General features: G+C 42.2%; 1 protein-coding gene across 6 annotated transcripts in view; it reads left to right on the top strand.

Moving 5' to 3' along the window:
* STARD13 (StAR related lipid transfer domain containing 13) overlaps nucleotides 1-21,966 on the top strand; it is a 556,563-nt gene that overhangs the window by 505,685 nt on the left and 28,912 nt on the right. For all 6 annotated transcript variants that reach the window (XM_050766579.1, XM_050766578.1, XM_050766580.1 and 3 more), the window contains 2 exons: nucleotides 7,187-7,250; nucleotides 19,741-21,101. In XM_050766579.1, coding sequence (XP_050622536.1) covers nucleotides 7,187-7,250; nucleotides 19,741-21,101 — 1,425 coding nt within the window. The remainder of the gene's footprint in view (nucleotides 1-7,186; nucleotides 7,251-19,740; nucleotides 21,102-21,966) is intronic.

The raw sequence follows: 21,966 nt of genomic DNA, 5'->3' as shown, positions 1-21,966 counted from the left end.
AGGATATAGCCTTCTCATATTGGCTTCTTTCACTTAGTAAGATGCACTTAAGTTTCTTCCATGTCTTTTCATGGCTTGACAGCTCACATCTTTTTACTGATGAATAACATTCTGTTGCCCACATGGACCACAGTTCATCCATTCACCTGACATCTCGGTTGTTTTCAAGTTTTGAAGATTATGAAAAAGCTACTGTAAACACCTATGTGCAGGCTTTCATGTGGATGTTAAGTTTTCCATTCATTTGAGTAAATGCTTAGAAGTGCAATTGCTCGAGTATATGATAAAAGTGTGTTTGGCAGTAAGAAGCTGCCCACTGTCTTCCAAAGTGGACATACCATTTTTCATTCCCACCAGCAATGAATGAGAGTTTCTGTTGCTCCACATTCCCACCAGCATTTAGTGTTGTCAGTGTTTTAGATTTTTACCTTAGATATGTGATAGTATCTCATGGATGTTTTAACTTGCAATTCCCTAATGACATGTGATGTTGAGCACCCTTTTAAAGGCTTGTTTGCCATATGTTCATCTCCTTTAGCGAGGTTTCTGTTCAGATGTTTTGCCCATTTATTAATTGGGCTGTTTGTTTCCTTATTGTTGAGTTTTAAGGGTTCTTCGTAATTTTAGCTAACAGTCCTTTATATTAGAGATATCTTTTGCAAATATGCTCTTCCCATATATAGCTTGTCTTCTCTTTATCTTGAAAGTGTCTTTCTCTGATCAGAAGTATTGAATTTTAATGAAGTCTGGTTTATCAATTATTTCTTTCATGGACCATGCCTGTGGTGTTGAATCTAAAAGGTCATCACTTTATTCAAAGCCATCTAGATTTTCTCCTATGTTATCTTTTTGGAGTTGTATAGTTTTGTGTTTACACTTAGGTCTATGATTCATTTTGAATTAGTTTTTGTGACTGTATAAGGTCTGTGTCTAGACTAATTTTTTTTGCATGTGAATATCCACTTGTTGCAACACCATTTGTTGAAGGACTATCTTTTATCCATTGTATTGCCTTGGCTCCTTTATAAATGTAAGTTGACTCTATTTGTGTGAATCTGTTTTGGGTTCCTCCTTCGGTTCCATTTATCTCTTTGTCCATTCTTTCACCAGTATCACACTATCGTGATTACTGTGGCATCACAGGAAGTCTTGAATTTGGATACTGTCAGTCCTCTAGTTTTGCTCCTTCATTATTATGTTGGTGATTCTGAGTCTTTTGCTCGTTTATATAAACTTTAGAATAATTCGCTGATATCCACTGTCTTGGTTTTTTGTTTATTTGTTTGTTTGTTTAAAACTGGACATTTTAAATATGGTGATATGGTACCTCTTGAAATCAGATCTTCTCTTCCCAGAGTTGTTATTATTGCTATCTGTTTAATGAATATCCTGAATTAATTCTCTAAAGTCTGTATCCCTTATTGTATCCACTGAAGTATCTACTCAGTTAATTTAGTAATCAGCAAATGATTGGACAGAGATTTTCTTAGATACCTTCAACAAATCCATCTCCCAGTCTTTGCTGAGGGGCTTTTTGTGCGTGTTACAATATGACTTCAATGCTCCAGCAGGGAATTGATAGCTCTGCTTTAGCCTTGATTTCCTGCTTGTGCAGATCATCAAGGTCAGCTAAAGGTGGAAGATTAGAACCAGATCAGGTCTTTCCTGGGTATACACACAGTTCTGCACATGTACTTGACCTTCTAGATTCCTAGGAATACATTGGAACTTTTCTGAGTCCCCTATGGACATCTCATTCTCCCAGCTATTCTTTTTCAACTTTTTGGTTAGCAACTTGTTTGGCTCAACTGTTATTATCATTTCAGGCAACTGCCATGTTCACTAGTTACTACAGACTGTCTTTGACAAACACCCTGGGTATGAGCTAGTTTTAGTGATGATTTGAGTCAGGTTGAATAAAGATAAGCCCTATGAATGGGTGTTTTCAGGGAATTCCCAGACACCTCAGATAATGACAATTTTTTGGTAATGGAGTTTTGGAGAAGCTCAAACACGTTCTTCCCTCTCCAGTGGCTGCAAGGCTACTAGTTTTCACAGCTACTCTGATGGTGATGCTGTTGATTTTCAAAGCTCCTGAACAGCTGGGGAAAAGGGCATAGGAATAGAGTGGGTTGGAATGTCACAAAGCTCACTGTCCTTACATATGTTTAACCATTTTTCTTAAATAGACACTTAGTGTTACTTAGTTTATTGAAAGCCCATTTCAATTTACAGTTTTCTTAAAAAGTTGATTTTGACAATATTTGCCAGTACTCTTATTGATTTTATGAAGAAGCAGTAGTTTGGAGGTTTTTACTTAATCTTTTTCACTGATGTCACTCACTTGCATTTTTTATTCAGCTTTATTTAGATATAATTTGTATTCCAAGAAATCACCAAAGTATATAATTTGATTATTTTTTTCAAATGTATAGTTATGTAACTATCACCACAATCATGACATAAAACTTTTTTTTTCAGCTACAGGGTCCTACTATGTCACCCAGGCTAAGTGCAATGGCACGGTCTCAGCTCATTGCAGCCTTGATCTCGTAGGCTCAAGTGATTCTCTTACTCAGCCTCCCATGTAGCTAGGACTACAGGCATGTGCCACCACACCCAGCTATTTTTTTTTTTTTTTTTTTTTGAGACGGAGTTTCACTCTGTCGCTCAGGGTGGAGTGCAATGGTGCAATCTCAGCTCACTGCAACCTCCGCCTCCCAGGTTCAAGCAATTCTCCTGCCTCAGCCTCCTGAGTAGCTGGGATTACAGGCATGTGCCACCATACCTGACTAATTTTGTATTTTTAGTAGAGATGGGATTTCACCATGTTGGTCAGGCTGGTCTCAAACTCCTGACCTCAGGTGATCTGCCCGCCTCGGCCCCCCAAAGTGCCGGGATTACAGGTGTGAGCCATCGTGCCCGGCTTAATTTTTATATATATTTTTTGTAGAGACAGGGCCTCTCCATGTTGCCCAGGCTGGTCTCGAACTCCTGGGCTCAAGCAGTCTGCCCACCTCGGCCTCCCAAAGTTCTGGGATGACAGGCATGAGCCACCATGCCTAGCCATGACACAGCATTTTTGTGACCTCAAAAAGTCCCCCAGTGCTGGCAATGGCAACCACTCGTCTGTTTTCTGTCACAGTTTTGTCTTGCCTGAAATTTTTTTGATGAGTGGAATCCTGTAGTGTGTGTTCTTTGTGTCCGGGTTCTTTTACTTAGCATACTGACTCTGAGATTCATGCGTAGTGTCGTATATCAATAGTTAGTGCTTGAATTGTTGAGTATTCCATTGTATGGATATACCACAATTTTTATATACCTTTACCAGCTGGTGGACATTTGGGCCGTTTCTACTTTGTGGCTATCTTATGATTAAAGCTGCTATGAACATTCAAGTACAAGCCTTTTTACAGCTATATATATATATATATATATATATATATATATATATGAAGTATAAATCTTTTTGTGGACATATGATTTCTTTTATCTTGCATAAGTAGCTAAGAGTGGAATTGCTAGATCAAGTGCTAAAAATATACCTAATTTTATAAGAGACTGCCAAACGGTTTTCCAAAGAGACTGTACCCCTTTGGAAGTTTCAGTAGTTCTGAATCCTTGCTAATACTTAATGTTGTCAGCGTTTTTACTTTAGGCATTCTGTTGTGTAGTGGTGTCTCGTTATGATTTTAATTTGCATTTCTTTCATGACTAATGATATTGAACATCTTTTCATGTGCATATTTGTCACTTGTATATCTTCTCTTGGAAGTATCTGTTCGAATATTCTGCCCATTTGAAAAATCAGGTTATTTGACTTGTTACTGAGTTTCAGAGTTCTTTAGGTGTTCTGTATATGATTCCTTTATGAAATACATGTTTTGCAACTACTTTCTCCAAGTAGAGAAGGAATTTGAAAGGTACAGGCAAACATCTGAGTTTAGAGGCAATAAAAGGACCCAGAACTACAAAGTCAAATCTACTTAGAGTCTTCAGCTTTAGAAAATAATAAATAAACTTCCTGCATGTGTTAGAAAGTATAAAGCATATTCGAGTCTGTGGTATATAGAAGATGATTCCTTTGATGTCTTTTGTGTATGTCATAGATCAAAAGCTTTTCCACAGAAAAGCAGAATGGAGTGTTTTGTTTGTGCTTCCAAACCATAATGGAAGAACAAGTTCACTAGATAAGTTCATTTTATAAGTAACAGTCAATCCTTCCCTAAACAAACCTGTTACAGAGCCGCCAAATGTGCAATATCAACCTTTTTTTTTTTTTTCACTTCACACCCGCTCTTAGGTAGACATGATAACACATGTGGAATGGACCAAAGAGACAGGCTGAGAACCTGCCAAAGATGGTCTCAGACGAGATGATCAGCTTCTAACTCAGCATTGCCTGGTGTATCTGACACTAATGAATGTGTAGTCAAAGGGTACATAGGAGATGGTTGAAAATGAGGAGAGTCATTAAACATATTTCAGCCAGTGAGCGACGTGAGAAAAAGTTGAGAAATAGAATTGGCTTCAATGTAAAGCTTTAGAAGTGGTAGTGAAACCAGGTAGGAGGCTGATGCCTGACTCTCGGTAAACAACGAAAAGAGACTGAACTAGGGCCAAAGAAGAGGCAAGACTTCAAAGACATCATAGAGGTATAATTGACAGGATTTGATGACCAATGAATATAGATTGTGAAGGAGTAGAGCCTCAAGATGACGTTATTTTCTAGTTTGGGTGGCGGATTGGTGATGCTCTTAGTCAAGACAAGACAGTAAGTAGGAGAAACAGGTTTTGAAAAGAATGCAAAATGTGACTCTGGGCCTCAGATGAGATGCCTGGGCTGGAGACAGAGGACTGGGATCATTTGAGTCTAATTTATGTTAAGATTCTTCAGTAAGGCCATGGAGAGTAAAAAAGGATGGACCTCAGTCTGAATTCTAACAAAAAAAATTAATAGGTAAGGGGCAAGTACTGGTTGGTGGCAGGAAGGAGTTAGTGTCCAGAGAGATGAGATAATTCATAATCTTGAATGTCAAGGATGAAAAGAATTTCAAGGAATGATGGGTACTAATTAGTGACAATTGCTATTAATAGGTCTTTGCTAGAAAGAAGCCATTGAATTTCATGGTTAGAAATTCATTGGTCAAAACTGGAAACAAGCCTGGCACGGTGGCTCATGCCTGTAATCCCAGCACTTTGGGAGGCCGAGGCAGGTGGATCACGAGGTCAGGAGATCTAGACCATTCTGGCCAACATGGTGAAACCCAATCTCTATTAAATATACAAAAATTAGCTGGTGTGGTGGTGGGCACCTGTAGTCCCAGCTACTCAAGAGGCTGAGGCAGGAGAATTGCTTGAGCCTGGGAGGCAGAGGTTGCAGTGAGCTGAGATCACACCACTGCACTCCAGCCTGGGCAACAGAGTGAGACTCCGTCTGAAAAAAGAAAAACAAAAAACAAAGAAACAACTGGAACAGCCCAAAAGTCCATCAACAAGAGAATAGGTAACCCAATTGTGTATCTTCATACCATGGAATACTACTCAGCAACTAAGCTGAATGGTTTATGCAAAACATGAGTCAATCTCACAAACATGGTGTTGAATGAAAAAACAGCCACTCAAAAAATACATGCTATATGATTCTACTTATACAATGACCAAGAAGAAGCAAAACTAATCTGTGGATGATAGAAGTCAGAAAGAGAGGCTGGGCACAGGGGCTCATGCCTATAATCCCAAGTGCTTTGGGAGATTGAGGCAGGAGGATCACTTGAGGCCAGGAGTTTGAGACCAGCCTAGGCAACATAGCATGACCCTGTCTCTACAAAAAAAAAAAATATATATATATATATATATAAATTAGAAGGGCATGGTAGCAGGCACCTGTAGTCCTAGCTACTCAGGAAGCTCAGGCAGGAGTTTCCCTTGAGCCCAGGAGTTTGAGGCTGCAGTGAGCTATGATCATGCCAGTGCACTCCAACCTGGGCAACAGAGTGAGATCCTACTCTAAAAAAGAAAGAAGTAGAGAGACAGAAAGAAAGTGTAAAAAAGATAAGGAAGGGGAGGCAGAAAAGAAAGGAAGAAAAAAAGAAAGAAAGAAAAAGGAAGGAAGGAAGGGAAGGAAGGAAGGAAGGAAGGAAGGAAGGAAGGAAGGAAGGAAGGAAGGAAAGAAGAAAAAAATTATTAAAAGAATATATATCTAATTGCTTATATTTTCTCACTGGCAATGGTGGCTATGTCATCTGTTGAGAGACTGAGTCTTTTTGGTGGTCTGAGTTTGGGAACAACCAGAGGAGAAAAAAATGAAAGAAATCCTGGGTAACATCTTCTAGAGTCCAGCTGAGGGTAAAAATCAAAATGTATGTATTAGCACAGGCTGCCATGATGGAACACCTTGACCGAGTGGCTTAAACAACAGAAATGTATTTTCTCACGGTTCTGGAGGCTGAAAAGTTCAAGATCAAGGTACTGGCAGGGTTTGGCTCCTGGTAAGGGTCCTGTGACCTGTAGATGTCTGCCTTCTCACTGTGTCCTCACATGCACACAGAGAGAGGGAGCTCTCTGGTATCTCTTCTTATAAGGACACTAATCCTCTGGGATCAGAGCTCCTCCCTGGTGACCTCCTGTACCCTTAATCACTTCTTTACTCCAAATCAATCACGTTGGGCATTCACATATGTGAATGGAGGGCTTCAACATACATGTTTTGGAGCGGCCTAGTTAGCCTGTAGCATGTGTATGTGAGATATTTTCCACCTATACCCAACCACCTGAGATCAGGAGAGAAGATACATGGTTGGGTTGATCCATATTTGGAGGTTAACAGGATAGACTTGATGCAAGGTCAAGGTGGCAAACGATTTGAGGGGATAGTGAAAGTATGGCTAAAATGATTGGCCATGGATTCCAGTAACAGTGGAAAGAGAAGCCAGAAAAGGGCTGGGTTTAGATTAGAGAAAAGGCAGGGATTGGTAGGCTTGGTGGTAGAGTCCTCACAGGTCAGGAGGCTGGAGCATAAATGGGAACTATTTTACAGCGTATCTTCTGTGGGTGCAGTACTGTCTTGGGACATAATTGGTTGTTCCTGCAATTTCAACTTTACTGGAAATAAAGGAGGTTTATGAAATTGGAGAGATTTAAATTCGTTAGTGAAAGTAATCATCACATTTTTCTTTCATTTTAGAAGACTAAATACGTTGAACAAGTGTGCCTCAATGAAACTTGATGTGAACTTCCAAAGGAAAAAGGTAGGTGCCCACACCTTAATGTGGCTATGCCAGTGAATACCAGGAGTTTGAGACCAATCTGAGCAACATAGTGAGACCCCTGTGTCTACAAAAAAAAGATAATAATAAATTAGCTGGGCACCGTGGCTTGTGCCTATAGTCCCAGCTATTGAGAGGTTGAGTTGGGGGCATTGCTTGAACCCAGAAGGTTGAGGCTGCAGTGAGCCATGATCGTGCCACTGCACTTCAGCCTGGGTGACAGAGTGAGACCCTGTCTCCAAAAACTAAAAAGCAACACCAACCTAAGCAAAATTTTGAAATGCCTGACCATCCATGTGTATTCTCCATATCCTATTTCATCATAACCACCTAAATAAGTCTATTATAAACTAAGGCCGAAATCTATTTGTTTTACCATTTCATTTTACTTTCTTTTTTTTATTAGAGGGTTTGTGTAAAGATGTAAAATATCCCAATGCTTTATGGTGATCTTTCAGAAATGTCTGTTGTAAATGTCAACCCCTTATTAGACTCAAATGCTTCACAGCAAAGAGTAGATTAAAAGTTCGGAAAGGATCTGGGGGTCCATGGCCAGTGACTTCTGGCTCATTTTTTCCAGTTGTGTTTTATTTCATGCACATGTCAAGATGCGTCCACTATCAGGCAGAGTCAGTTGGTAATGTATGAGGGGGCCTGGGGACAGTGTGACAAGATCCTGAGCCCTGGCTCATCTTTCATTGTTCTCCCCACCATGCACTTTTCTCTAGCCACAAAGAATTCGGTTCAGTTCGAAAAGTCACTAAGCTTCCTCCCCATCACAAGACTTCCCATGTGCTGCTTCCTCTTTATGGATAAGACTAGAGATTTGAGTTTTGAAATAAAGCTGTACTTTATTGAATATGTACTGTTTTCTAGGAGCTAGATTATGTGCTTACCACACATTATCTCATTTAATCTGTCGAGATGGGGCTTCTCTGTTTTCTACATTAGGAAGGTAAATCTTGAACAGGCTGGGTCATTGCCCATGGTCTTGCAGCTAGCGGCGGAGCAGGGTTTCTACCTCGGGGATGTCTGACTCCAAAACCAAGGCTTCTAGCCACCGTGCTGCACAGCCTCTCTTTTTCACTGAATTGATTCTTTTTAGGAAAATCAGAATTAAGATCCTTCACTACTTTTTTCATTTAACATCTCCTCTGTGTAGCAACTCAAGCCTCCGTATATTTTGAAGGATCAGAGAAAACATCTTTGAATTAAAAGAAAGTGTTCTTGGCCAGTCGTGGTGGCTCACACCTGTAATCCCAGCACTTTGGGAGGCCAAGGCAGGTGGATCATCTGAGGTCAGGAGTTCGAGACCAGCCTGACCAACAAGGTGAAACACCGTCTCTACTAAAAATACAAAAATTAGCTGGGTGTAGTGGCACGTGCTTGTAGTCCCTGCTACTCGGGAGGCTGAGGCAGGAGAATCACTGGAACCTGCAAAGCGGAGGTTGCAGTGAGCTGAGATCATGCCACTGCACTCCAGCCTGGGCGACAGACAGAGACTCCGCCTCAAAAAAAAAAAAAATTAAGAAAGAAAGAGAGAAAGAAAGAAGTTTTTATCCTGCTCTACACAGAGAAATTATTAAAGCCGAAGGATTTTAAGTTACTCCTTAGTAACCTAATCTTTAAAAATAACTTTAATCTGAATTTGTGCTCTAAAATAACACCAAAAAAAAAAAAAAAAAATCAAATGAATTTTGGTGGACCTCACCTTAAAAACAATTTGGGATTCGAGCTGGGAACCAAAGATTTAAGCTAAGGAGGTAAAACAGTGAAAAACAATATCCACAGAAATATTAAAATATGAGCAGTTTGTCCAGGCCAAAGACAAATTAAAAATGTGGGAATAAACCTCCCAACAGCTGTCTGACTGAATAGACCCCTTGAGAAGCATACATACTATTTGAAGCATGAGGGTCAGATGTTGTTTGGATTGGAACACATGGTTCCTATTAAACTGAACACAGCCATGCCTGTGTGTCTAAAGTGTGGGTCCTCAAATGGCTGGTCTATACAGCTGCCTATACCGACCATTAGCTGCACTGCATCACAAAAGAAAATGCCAAAAACTAATGACATGAGTTGTTTTCCACACAGTGCAGTGATTGGATTTTTACCCTGTCACCAGCTTTTCAAAACCCACAGGCGAGATGGGCTTGAATAACATTTGTTTGGCTCTTTGTGCATTACCTTCACAAAAGCTCCTCTGTAAATTGGTCACTTTGGTATTCTGACCTTAATGTCGTCTTTATATTGGATCTAGTGGCACACACCCTTAAAGCCCCTACTTAGCTATAGGCCTCAGAATGCAAGCACTTGAATAAAATATTGCTTTTCACATTGTAAATTAGAGAGTCATGGCCTGAATTTTCAAATAAATAATGCTGACATGTGGTCTCCACCTACTTATGAATCTCAGTAATGACCAGAATCCGGGGCCAGATTGAAGCAGCCACTCAGGAGACGCTGTATTGTGACACCCGTTTCTGTGATCTTCCTCTTACACAAGCCATAGGCTTTATTTAATCCTTTATGTTACTGTGAAAAAAAAAAAATGAATAGGAGCTAAGACTAGGCCAGATGATCACAAATAGAAAAGGAAACTTGAGAATCGAGCACCCTGTGAAAAGCTTCAGCCAACTTCAGAATTTATTTATTTGGAAGAAAAATAAGACAGCAGCATTTCCTCTAGGTATGTCCCCATGTTAAGCCATCCAAGAAATAGAAATAGAATCCCCACCTCCAATCTGCAGAGTCCCAGACTTATTTAATTCTGCAGAAAGTCATCCCCAAGTAGCTAAACTGTCTGGAGTCACAGTCATTCTCCCTTGGGGCTGCCGGACCTATGAAAGGGTTGCAGGTGCTGGCTCAGCAGTTTGTGGGGTTAGCAAAAGCTGACACGGGGCTTCCTCCCCGCCAGGCACTATTCCTTGTCCTTAAGTCCGTGTCACAGATACAGAAACTGAAGGGCTTGGCGCTTGCCCAAAGCCACACAGAAGTAGCAGAGGCAGGACTTGAATCCAGGTAATCTGGCACCTGACTGCCCCTCCTCACCCTTCAGAGATATTCAGAGACAACCTGGAGCCTGGGTGAGCCTCTAGCCCTTGGCCTGAGACCTGCAAGGATCTCATGTTTCCTCAGCAATACATTCAGTTCACTGTGTGGATTGTTTTTATAAGAGGCATGGTTCTTGCCATCTGTACTAAAGTCCACAATTTATTTATTGTCTTCATGGCAATTGTGTTTAATCTTGTAGATTTTGGTGGGCTGACACAAGGAAGAAAGCGAAAAGTCCACAAGTAGGTGATGACGATGAAGGCTTTTTCATGCCTGGTTAGCCATACACCTTTCTCATACATGAAATGCCACTTCCAAAGCACCGGGAGAAAGGGCGTCACCCCTACCCTCCCACAATACAGTTTCTAACTGTTTTGCAGAAGAGAAAAGGGATCCTTTAAGGATTCGAGATGACCTTCCCTGCCTCTGTGAGAGTCAGGTGGAGGAGTATTCTCGATTTTAGCTGCACACCTCACTGGAAGACTAACAACCCAGCCCCAAGAGCATTTCAGGAGAAAGGACACCAGCACTTCTGCCGCCCGCGGCTCTGGCTCTCCACTCCCGCGGCATTCCCAGCGGCCCATTCCTGCTTCCAAACAGGCAGGCCCGGCCACGTAGCTCCAGTTAACATCTAAATTTCTATGTGACTATGGATGAGTTGCGTTTTGCAGCTGTGGATTCATGTGGGTTCCTGTTTCCAGTGTAAAGATATGGCCAAACTCCATCTTTTTAAAAAAGCCCTTTTTTCTGGAATGTCTGGTTGGCATGTGTCTCTGAGGAATATATAATTTCACTGAAGAATGTTCTCATTTTTAGAAAAAAACAAAAGCCAAACAGCGGAGACTCATCTAAATTAAAAACACCAAGGCACACACAAAGTAGCTTTTCTCAGGAAAATGTTTCTTCCCCATTATTACCTACAAAATTCGCGCTTGCTCCATGATGACATTGAAATCCCCTGATTAAAGTGTTTATGTGATTCGGCTTCTATTCAAAGTAAAAGCCAGAGACTGAAGACTCCAATTAGGCTGTTTATTAAATGAGGAAAGAGAAGGACACGTATCCACATGGGACTCTTACCTTTCCTCTTACCTAGGAATATGTCTCAAGAGAGAAAGAGTAGGTTCCAGAGAAGGTTCTGGTTGAAGTTATAGTTTTAATAAGGCTCTCCGAAGTCATGACCAAAGGTGGAAAGCAACACAGAAAACATGACTAATTGCCACCTTGCAGCCAGCACCTCCTGGCCTGGATGCCATCGCCATTTCAGAGGCACTGCAGCTGTTGACAAGGGGCCCAGCCCCCACCCCCATATTTCCCACTCCCTTGCACACCCCTGCATCTCCTACCAAATGAGACACCTCCTGGCAACTCCAAAGAGTAGTCAGATGAGAGAAAGTCCATCATTCACTTGGCTGGAGAGTATTAACAGCCTTGAATTGCAGATAATTCCATGCGAATGTCCTAAAACTGTAGGGTCTTTGAGTTGGAAGGATCTTTGGTCTTATTTTCTAACCTCCCACTCACTCACTGCGATTTGCTTCTTAGAGCATCCCTCTCCCTCACAATTTGCTGAGCCACTGTTTATTATAAGCTTCTCAACATGATGAGCTCTTCACATGGCAAGGCAATTTATTTTATTCTACAGACTAGAAAGGCCTTCCATATGATAAGCTAGGAGCTGATTCCTTCTAAACTGGCCCATCTGATCCTAGCCTTTTTCCCTGGTGAAGCACAGATATGGATTTCCTCATTCACTCAGTAGCCCTTTAGCTCTGACCTCCAGAACAGGAATCAGCACACTGCTGCTCCTGCTTTCATAAATAAAGTTTTATTGGATCAATAGCTATGCCCATCATTTCACAACAATGGCAGAGCTGAGTAAGTGAGAGAGAGAGACCTTATGGCCCATACGTATACCTAAAATATTTATGATATGGCCCTATGCAGAAAATGTTTTCAGACCCTTGCTCAATCTAGAACAGTTTCTCAACTGTCAGTGGTCAATGACTGGTTTTCTTATTTTATTTTTTCCAGTCTGCCACAGACCAAGATACTTTTGTAAAATTCAGTACAAATGAATTATTAGAAATATCAGTTTTAACAAATTATAGAAAATACAGTCTTAATGTTTTATTGTTAGGCTCAACTGATACAAAGGTGCATACCGATAAATATAATCAAAACAAATATAACAAGAAATAATGATGCAGGATTTTTCTCAGCCTCACTTCGCCAGCCGGAAACTTCTGTGCCTGGCAGGGGCCTCTACTTCTTTGTTCCTGTCACCCCGCTCTGTGGCCTGTGGCTCCCTGGCTGACCCAGCCCTGCCACTGCTTCTTGGCACCAGCGACAGGAAGGCTACAGCTTACAGCCGCTTTCGACCCCACTTTCAGTGGGTCTCAGGTTCTTGTCCCACATCAAAGAAGAATGAGGTTATGCTGACAATTAAAGAGTGAGGAGGGTGGAGAAGAATTGTATTGAGCGACACAGCAGCTCTCAGTGGAGAGGGGATGCAAGAGTGGTCCCGAAGTCAGGTGGTTTTCTCCCCTAGTGTGGCTGGGTCTGGGCTTTTATAGGCTCAGAATGGGCGAGTGCCTGCTGATTGGTTTGTGAGTATGCAAAAAAGCTAAAAGAAAGACACCAATCAAAGGTGGGCATGACAGTGTAAAAAACCAATTCGGGAAAGGTAGGTATATGTAAAATAGATGAAGGGTGAGGATCAATCAGAGGAAAGCATGCCAAATGGGAAGAAAGGTTCTCAATCCAGTCTGTGGATTTGTAGCTTGACTTTCAGCCTTCAAACTGTCTTTGACTTGAGGTCAAAGATGGGGTTTCACCAGGAAGCTGCCCCTATTTGCCTAGGCATTTGACTGCCTCCTGCTGCTATCAATAGAAAAGAATTACAAAAACTGTTCAGATTTTTATTGAAAGTGTGCGTATATGTGATTAATACAAAGAATCACAATTGCGCTTATACCATTTTTGTTGTTCATCTGTCATAACTGAACAAAAAGTTTACTTTAAAACAGAAATCCCTCAAATTAAATGCCTGTATGCACACTTTGAAGAAACACTTTGACTGCAAATGTATAAGATATATATAATTTTTTTTTTGAGGTAGAGTCTCACTCCGTCACCCAGGCTAGAGTGCAGTGGTGTGAACTCAGCTCACTGCAACCTCTGCCTCCGGGGTTCAAGTGATCTCCTGCATCAGCCTCCCTAGTAGCTGTTACTACAGGTATGCACCACCGTACCAGGCTAATTTCTGTATTTTTAGTAGTGACAGGTTTCACCATGTTGGTCAGGCTGGTCTCAAACTCCTGATCTCAGGTGATCCGCTCACCTCGGCCTTCCAAAGTGCTGGGATGACAGGCGTGAGCCACCGCGCCTGGCCATAAAATTTTTAATATGACAGCAAGTTTCTTCTTTGTTGTCTAAGTTAAGTGGGATTGATAAAAATGCTACTCATGGGTAATAATATATATCTAAAATTCTTTTGTTTGGGTACCAGTCATCGTAGGGAAACCAGTGAAGAAAGGTTTTTTTAAGGCAAGTTAAAAGTTTAGGGTATTCCTTTTCACTTACAACTTTAGGGTATTCTATTCAGCTTTCATTCAAAATGATGTAAGTGATGCTGTATTTCCAAAATTCATCTTCAGTTCTTCATCTCTAGCCAATTCTTATAAAGTTATAAATGTAAATTACCTGTGAAACAATGGATTCTGTATATTATACACTTTGGGTTATGGTAAGCACACTAACCTTGAATTGGCACTGTAAATTGGATCAACCACACACCAGTATCATGCAGCTGTCACTCATAGGACTCACCGTTTGAATTTTACTACACCCAAACTGGTCTCTACCCTGTTTACTAAGACAAATCCACTGATTGTTAGCTCAGATAGCACAGACTGTTCAAATAGTGGCAAATGGTTTTAATGCTTACTCTAAATTTCTGTGTCTACCTCATTAAAGACCAAGTTTGGGGACCGGCAGCCCCCTGACCACACTCTGAGTAGCACTGTCTAGAGTTCCTCATTTCTAAATCAAGCTATTAGTTCTTTCAATTGTCCAACCCAGGAGATTGTGGTTCTTAGATCCTTGGCCATTCTGATTACTCTTCTCTAGAAACGTACCCCTTAAAATGTGGGGTGCTTAAAAAGAACCCATTGTTCCTGATATATGTGACCAGTGCAGAATGCAGTGGGCACTGACCTTTTGAAACTTGGGATCTGTGCTCTGGTCATGCATCCTAGGGTTGGTGTCTTTGTTCAGTAGCCATATTACATGGTTAAGTCACATTAAGCTTACATCTGCCAGAGCTCTCAAGTCTATTAATAACAGGAAGGGCTGTTGAACTATGTTCTTTTTATCCTGCACATCCTGTAGTTGATTTTTGAAGTTAGAGTCATTTTATTTGACTTTTATGAAATTATATCTTATTAACAGGTCATCCTTCACTTGTTAAGCTCTATACACTTCTCAATACTGCTATTCTCTAACAATAATAACTAATTTCATCTATCACTTTAGGGTTTATATGGTGTTTTCACATATAGTCCCATTTGGTTCTGTTGACAAATCATGCTAGACATGCATTATTATTGTTTTCATTTTATAACAGAAAACTGAGTCTCAAAGAACCCTTAGCAAATAGCCTTATACCATCTTTACAGTTTAACAACATGAGTTCCGGCCCATTCAAGTTACTCTTAAAATGGTCATAACCTTGAGACATGCTTCCTTCAGTTATTTACAGTCTTTTAGTCACACGCCGTGGAGGAGTTACTCAACCAGTTACTAACAAAACTCTCTGTAGCAAGCTCATCCAACCCATGGCTCGTGGGCTATTTGCGGCCCAGGACGGCTTTGGATGTGCCCCAACACAAATTCATAAACTTTCTTAAAACATTATGAGGTGTTTTTTTTGCCATTTGTTTAAGCTCATCAGCTATCATTAGTGTTAGTGTGTTTTATGTGTGGCCCAAGACAATTCTTCTTCCAATATGGCCCAAGGAAGCCAAAAGATTGGACACCCCTGTGTAGCATCTAGCTAGTGAGCCATATTGTCCACAACATGAGAACCTTTTTGTAGTTGTCTTGCTGAAATTCTGATGTTCCGTGTCCCTGGTACGTCCATGGTTTCTGAGACAGGAGAATTAAGTTAGTTTGATGTATCCTTTTCTTTACAAACACATCTGACTCCTAGAGATTTCCATTTTGTGTTTCTAAATAATCACAAGCTATTCATTGTTAACCTCAAAAAAATTATCGAACAGATGAAATCTGATAATCTCTTTTAAACAATCAGTACACTTCCATAAATACCATCGGAGAGTCTGAAATGTGCCTGATGCTCTGCTGGGTCCTGAGTGTTAAAAAAAAAACCCTTAAACTCTACTGCAGTGTGTGTTTTTCATACTGCAGATCATGGCCCCTTGGGAGGTTGTCAAGTGAATTTGGTGGATCACAAACAACATTTAAAAAAATAAAACAGACTAAACTAGACTAAAAAGTATCCGAATACAAACAAACAAGGATAATTACTTAAGTATAACTTTTTTTGTGCTTTAATATAGTCTGTATGCGTGCCCTGAGTTGTGATGGGAAATACATTTTTTGTTGTGTGTCACTATCAAATAGTTTGAAATATCCATCATTAGTGGAAGACACAGACACAGCCATTTCAATACCCTTGGGGACATACCATGGTCATTGTGGGCACAGGGTGCTGAAGAAGAATGGTCGTTTTTTTCTTTGTCGCATTTTGTTTTCTATTGCTTTTGTTTTTGTTTGTTTGCTTTGGTTCAAACAACCTGAATGCTGCAAAATTTCCCTGAGCTGTTTTGCCTTTTTCCCAGGAGTTTGCCACTTTTTCACATGCCTTAGTTGGGCTGTAAATATTTTCCTTTTGGCCAAAGTGAGTATAATAAGCTCTTAGAGACCAGCAAACAGGGCCAGGCTTACCCTTCCCAGGCCACAGTGCCCAGCTTGGCATGTGTTCTTAACCTAAATAAAGGAGTCCCTATCCAACTAGTATGTGGTGTGCTGGCATCATAACCAGATTTGAGAGAGGTAGTTGGGGCCAACACTAAATGTTGTAGTTACTGTTTTAAAATATCTATATTTTCTTTAAAGTCATATCCTTTTTTTTTTTTTTTTTTTTTGTCTTCTAAAAAACTGTCTGCTAAAAGGGCTTTTTCTTTTCTTTTCTTTTCTTTTTGAGACGGAGTCTTGCTCTGTCGCCCAGGCTGGAGTGCAGTGGCTGGATCTCAGCTCACTGCAAGCTCCGCCTCCCGGGTTCAGGCCATTCTCCTGCCTCAGCCTCCCGAGTAGCTGGGACTACAGGCGCCAGCCACCTCTCCTGGCTACTTTTTTTGTATTTTTTTTTTTTAGTAGAGACGGGGTTTCACCGTGTTAGCCAGGATGGTCTTGATCTCCCGACCTCGTGATCCACCCGTCTCGGCCTCCCAAAGTGCTGGGATTACAGGCTTGAGCCACCGCGCCCGGCCTAAAAGGGCTTTTTCACAGTCCTTATTTAATATCAACTTCTCACTAGCTTCCTAAAATGCAGTACAAAAATCCAGTAAGTTCAACATTCAGCCTATCATGGTACTTTGTGTATAAATGACCCTCATATGCCAGTTTTTATTATATCAATCACAGGAATAGAGGGAGTAGAAAGTACTAGTAGGAAAATATATTTTGAGTCATCGTTCTGGAGTCTTGCCCTTTTTCCACTTGTACAATTACAACTTTCTCAACTCTTTCATCAGAGCTTTATACAAGTTTTTAAAACTCAAAGCTAATTTTTCACTGTGATCTCAATGCTGTAGAATTCTTTTCTGTTTCTTTTTGTTTCCTTTTCTTAAGAGACAGAGTCTTGATATGTTGCCCAGGCTGGACTCAAACTCCTGGACTCAAAAGACCCTTCCACCTCAGCCTCCCAAGTAGCTGAGATGACAGGCGTGAGCCACTGTATTAGTCCATTTTTCACACTGCTGATGAAGACGTACCTGAGACTGGGCAATTTATAAGTAAAAAGAGGTTTAATGGACTCACAGGTTCATACAGGCAGGCCTCACAATCATGGTGGAAGGCGAACGGTACATCTTACATGGCAGCAGACACTAGAGAATGAGAGCTGAGCAAAAGGGGTTTCCCCTTATAAAACCATCAGATCTCATGAAACTTATTCACTACCACAAGAGCAGTATGGGGGAAACCACCCCCACGATTCAATTATCTCCCACCAAGTCCCTCCCACAACACATCAACACATGGGAATTATGGGAGCTACAACTCAAGATTAGATTTTGGTGGGAACACGACCAAACCATATCAGCCACCGCACCTGACTTCTAAGCCATAGAATTTTTTTCGGTACCTTGGCTTTGTACTTGCTTTCACTTTAAACTTGAATATTCAAGTTTGCCATTTAGTGAAACCTACACAGAAACTAGATTTTGAAGGAATAAACAAAAACAGGAAGATCCCCACAATGATTAACTGTGCATCTGCTTAGGTTTTCTCAAAAACAACACACTTCAAGGTTAAAGGGAGTTAAGGTGGACGCCAGATACGTAAAAAGATTGACAAGCAGTTGAACTAACATTGAAAGATACAAATAAGCAAATACCTCTCAGTGAGGGACTGCTGAATGCACTACCTTCCTTAATCCCTTCAGCAAACCTATGAGGCAAGACCCACTTCAGTCTCATATTATAAGTGGCAGAAACTTACTTTAAGTGAATACCTCTCAGTGAAGGACTGCTGAATGCACTACCTTCTTTAATCCCTTCAGCAATCTTCAGCAAACCTATGAGGCAAGACCCACTTCAATCTCATAAGTAGCAGAAACTTACTTTAGAGAAGGTAAGTAGCTTGTGGATAGTCACCTAGCTCTGACACTTGGAACCAGGTCTTAAAACTGAACACCCAAGTAGAATAAAATAAATTTAATTCAGTTCACAAAAAAATAAGCAATTATTATGTCCTTGGCATTGGAGGGGCTATACATATGAATAAATATGTTTATATGAATAATGAAACAGAGAAACACAGGTCCTGCTTTTTTTTTTTTTTTTTTTTTTTTTTTTTTTTTTTTTTTTTTTTTTTGAGATAGGGTCTCACTTTGTTGCTGATGCTGTGGTGCAGTGGTGCCATCACGGCTCGCTGCAGCGGGCCTGGCTCTTGATGACTTTACCTGTAACAACTGAGAGTGGAGGCTCTCAAGCAGAAGGCTTCTAAGCTTAAAAAAAAAAAATCATATGATTCAATTTGGACTACACTGTGGAAAGCTATTTAGATGGGAAAGATGCTGGAGACCGGGCTTCTCCCACATTTTTACTGTAACAGATCCAGAGAGAGGTGGCAAAGGCCTACGCTGAGAGAATGAGAGTGAAATTACGCATGAGGGAACAAATTTGAAAATCAGTTCAGAATTAGGTCTTGGTGATGTGCTTGGTGAGGATGAAGCAGGATCCGATGATTCAGTGTATTTCAAAAGGAGGTGGTAAGCCTGAGTTCAAGGTCTGTGCTGGGCCCAAGGCTATGCAGAGCTAAACTAGGCCATCTCTGGCCTCAGGGAATGCAGATGCTCCTCTCTCAGGGACTACAAATTCAGGCTGAAACCAGACACCTACAGTCAATGTGTGAGGCACAGAGTGTAAGACAGTGCCAAGCTGCGGGGACCCATTGCAGCCACACCACAGAGGTGCGCGTCCTGCCCACGGCATTCTGACTCGGAGTTGCTTCAACAGAAAAAGACTGCTCACGCAGAGCAGCCGGATTGGATCACAAATAGTGATCTCCAGAATGGCTCCCTCATCCCTACTTAAAGAAATTCAGTGGGTCATTTTGCTGTTACCTTATCCAGGGAATACACGATAAGAATCAAGTGCAGAGGACTAAAATAAGGAGTGTTAGCTTTGAGATATACTGACGTTGAGATTCAGAAGAGGCAAGCTGGAAATACGGTCCCTGGGGCTCAGTGAAGAGGTTTCTGGAAAGAAGTAAGTGCCTTTTATGGCAGAGTTGAGTTCCTTTGTGAAAAAGACTGCAGGTGCTTTATATTTAGACTGTCTAGTCTGAGGTAATTATACCTCTTTATAATCAGTCAGGGAAAACTTCTTAGAGAGGAAGGAAGGAAGCATTCAAAACCTCTTTGAAAATGGGAAGGAAGAAAGCTTGGCAAGTTGAGAAGAATCCTCTGGCCACTGGGAGGAAGGGTATGTACAAGACAGTGCAAGTGGTGGAAGGACAGCTTAGAGGTGCCCAAGAAGCTCACACCTGTGCTGGGAGTACAGAGGGAAGGGAGGTGGAGGACCGCACAGGGCTGCCCTCAGCGCACCCAGAGTTCCTGCCTCAGCCACACTGTCTGCTAATGAGCATTTTCCTTGGTGTTCTGCAGGGTGACGACTCCGATGAGGAAGATCTTTGTATCAGCAACAAATGGACTTTCCAAAGAACCAGTCGCAGGTGGTCTCGTGTGGACGACCTCTACACGCTGCTCCCTCGAGGAGACAGAAGTGGGTCACCGGGAGGCACGGGGATGAGGAACACGACCAGCAGTGAGAGCGTCCTCACAGACCTGAGCGAGCCTGAGGTCTGTTCTATTCACAGCGAAAGCAGCGGAGGCAGTGACAGCCGCAGCCAGCCGGGCCAGTGCTGTGCAGACGGCCCGGTCATGCTGGATGCCCCACTGGTCAGCAGCAGCCTCCCGCAGTCCCCCAGAGACGTCCTCAACCACCCCTTCCACCCCAAGAATGAGAAGCCCACAAGGGCTAGGGCCAAATCATTTTTGAAACGCATGGAAACACTCCGAGGGAAGGGAGCCCACGGGAGGCACAAGGGGTCAGGGCGGACAGGTGGCCTGGTGATCAGCGGGCCCATGTTGCAGCAGGAGCCAGAGTCCTTTAAGGCCATGCAGTGCATCCAAATAGCAAATGGAGATCTCCAGAATTCGCCGCCACCTGGCTGCAGAAGAGGGCTCCCATGCTCCGGCAGGTCGAGTGGCGAGAGCAGCCCATCGGAGCACAGCAGCAGCGGCGTCAGCACACCCTGCCTGAAGGAACGCAAGTGCCACGAGGCCAACAAGCGTGGGGGCATGTACTTGGAGGACCTGGATGTGCTGGCAGGGACAGCACTGCAGGATGCAGGGGACCAAAGCCGTATGCATGAGTTTCACTCCCAAGAGAATTTGGTGGTGCATATTCCCAAGGATCACAAACCAGGAACATTCCCCAAGGCACTTTCTATTGAAAGCCTTTCTCCCACAGATAGTAGCAATGGGGTTAACTGGAGGACCGGTAGCATCTCCCTGGGCGGAGAGCAGGTCCCTGGTGCCAGGGAGCCCCGGCTCATGGCGTCCTGCCACAGAGCCAGCCGAGTCAGTATCTATGACAATGTCCCTGGCTCTCATCTGTATGCCAGCACAGGAGATCTTTTGGACTTGGAGAAAGATGACCTTTTCCCTCACTTGGATGACATTCTGCAGCATGTCAATGGGCTCCAGGAGGTAGTGGATGACTGGTCCAAAGATGTCTTACCTGAACTGCAAACTCACGATACGTTGGTTGGGGAGCCTGGCTTATCCCCCTTTCCGTCTCCTAATCAGATCACCTTAGATTTTGAAGGTAACTCTGTCTCAGAAGGTCGGACGACACCCAGTGATGTGGAAAGAGATGTAACGTCTCTTAATGAATCTGAGCCTCCCGGGGTCAGAGACAGGAGGGATTCTGGTGTGGGGGCCTCTCTGACCAGGCCAAACAGGTAGGTGGCATGCATTTGTGAAATGATTTTTTGTCCATTTCATAGTAATTGTGTTCTGTTTATTTCTTTAACAAATGTATGCAGAGTACTTACTAAATGCCTGACTATGTTCTAAGTGATGTATGTGATTAGGAATTCTTTGAACAGAAGTATGACTTCTGCACAGGTGTCATGGTGATTGAATCCGTGTTAACTCATATTTATTTGTGTTTATCTTTTATTTTGATCTTAGTTTTATCCAAAAATATTTTGAGCTTCTTATATGCAAAGCATTATACCGGGCACCACATGCAGGGAATCCTGGATAACCAAGACATAGTTCCTAGGCACCGACTTCCCCTGACCTTCCTGTGATGCATTCATCAAAATGTCACTTCCCCAAATTTTACACTTTTTTTGCTCCTATAAGGAATTTCTGAGGTCTAAGATGTGTACTCTGTAAGTCTGTTTTTGCTTGAAAGTGCCAATTACAAAGTACGTAAAAGCTGACTTACAAAGACCGTTTCAGAAGCACCCTAGAAAAATGGCCCTGGGAGGTCCAAACTGGTAGAAACAAGAGCACTGTGTGTGCTGCTGGGTTTCTGGTTGAGACAGGGGTGTATCTTGGGGCTCAGCGATGTGTCACCATCTTTACCTCTCATCTTCAGGCTCCATCTCAATACTGAGCAAGAGTTAGAGTGTAGACACATGGAAGACAAGGAGAGAATTTTCTGCAGCCCTAGACATTCGACAGCTCTCTCTCTCTCTCTCTCTCTCTCTGTCTCTTTCCCTCGCTCTCTCTGTCTCTGTCTCTTTCCCTCGCTCTCTCTCTCTCTGTCTCTTTCCCTCGCTCTCTCTCGCTCTCTCTCTGTCTCTTCCCTCGCTC

Source organism: Macaca thibetana, chromosome 17 (genome assembly GCF_024542745.1).
Source record: "Macaca thibetana thibetana isolate TM-01 chromosome 17, ASM2454274v1, whole genome shotgun sequence".
Classification (NCBI taxonomy): domain Eukaryota; kingdom Metazoa; phylum Chordata; class Mammalia; order Primates; family Cercopithecidae; genus Macaca; species Macaca thibetana.
The sequence above is the reverse complement of the archived record's forward strand: the minus strand, read 5'-3'. Positions and strand labels throughout refer to the sequence as shown.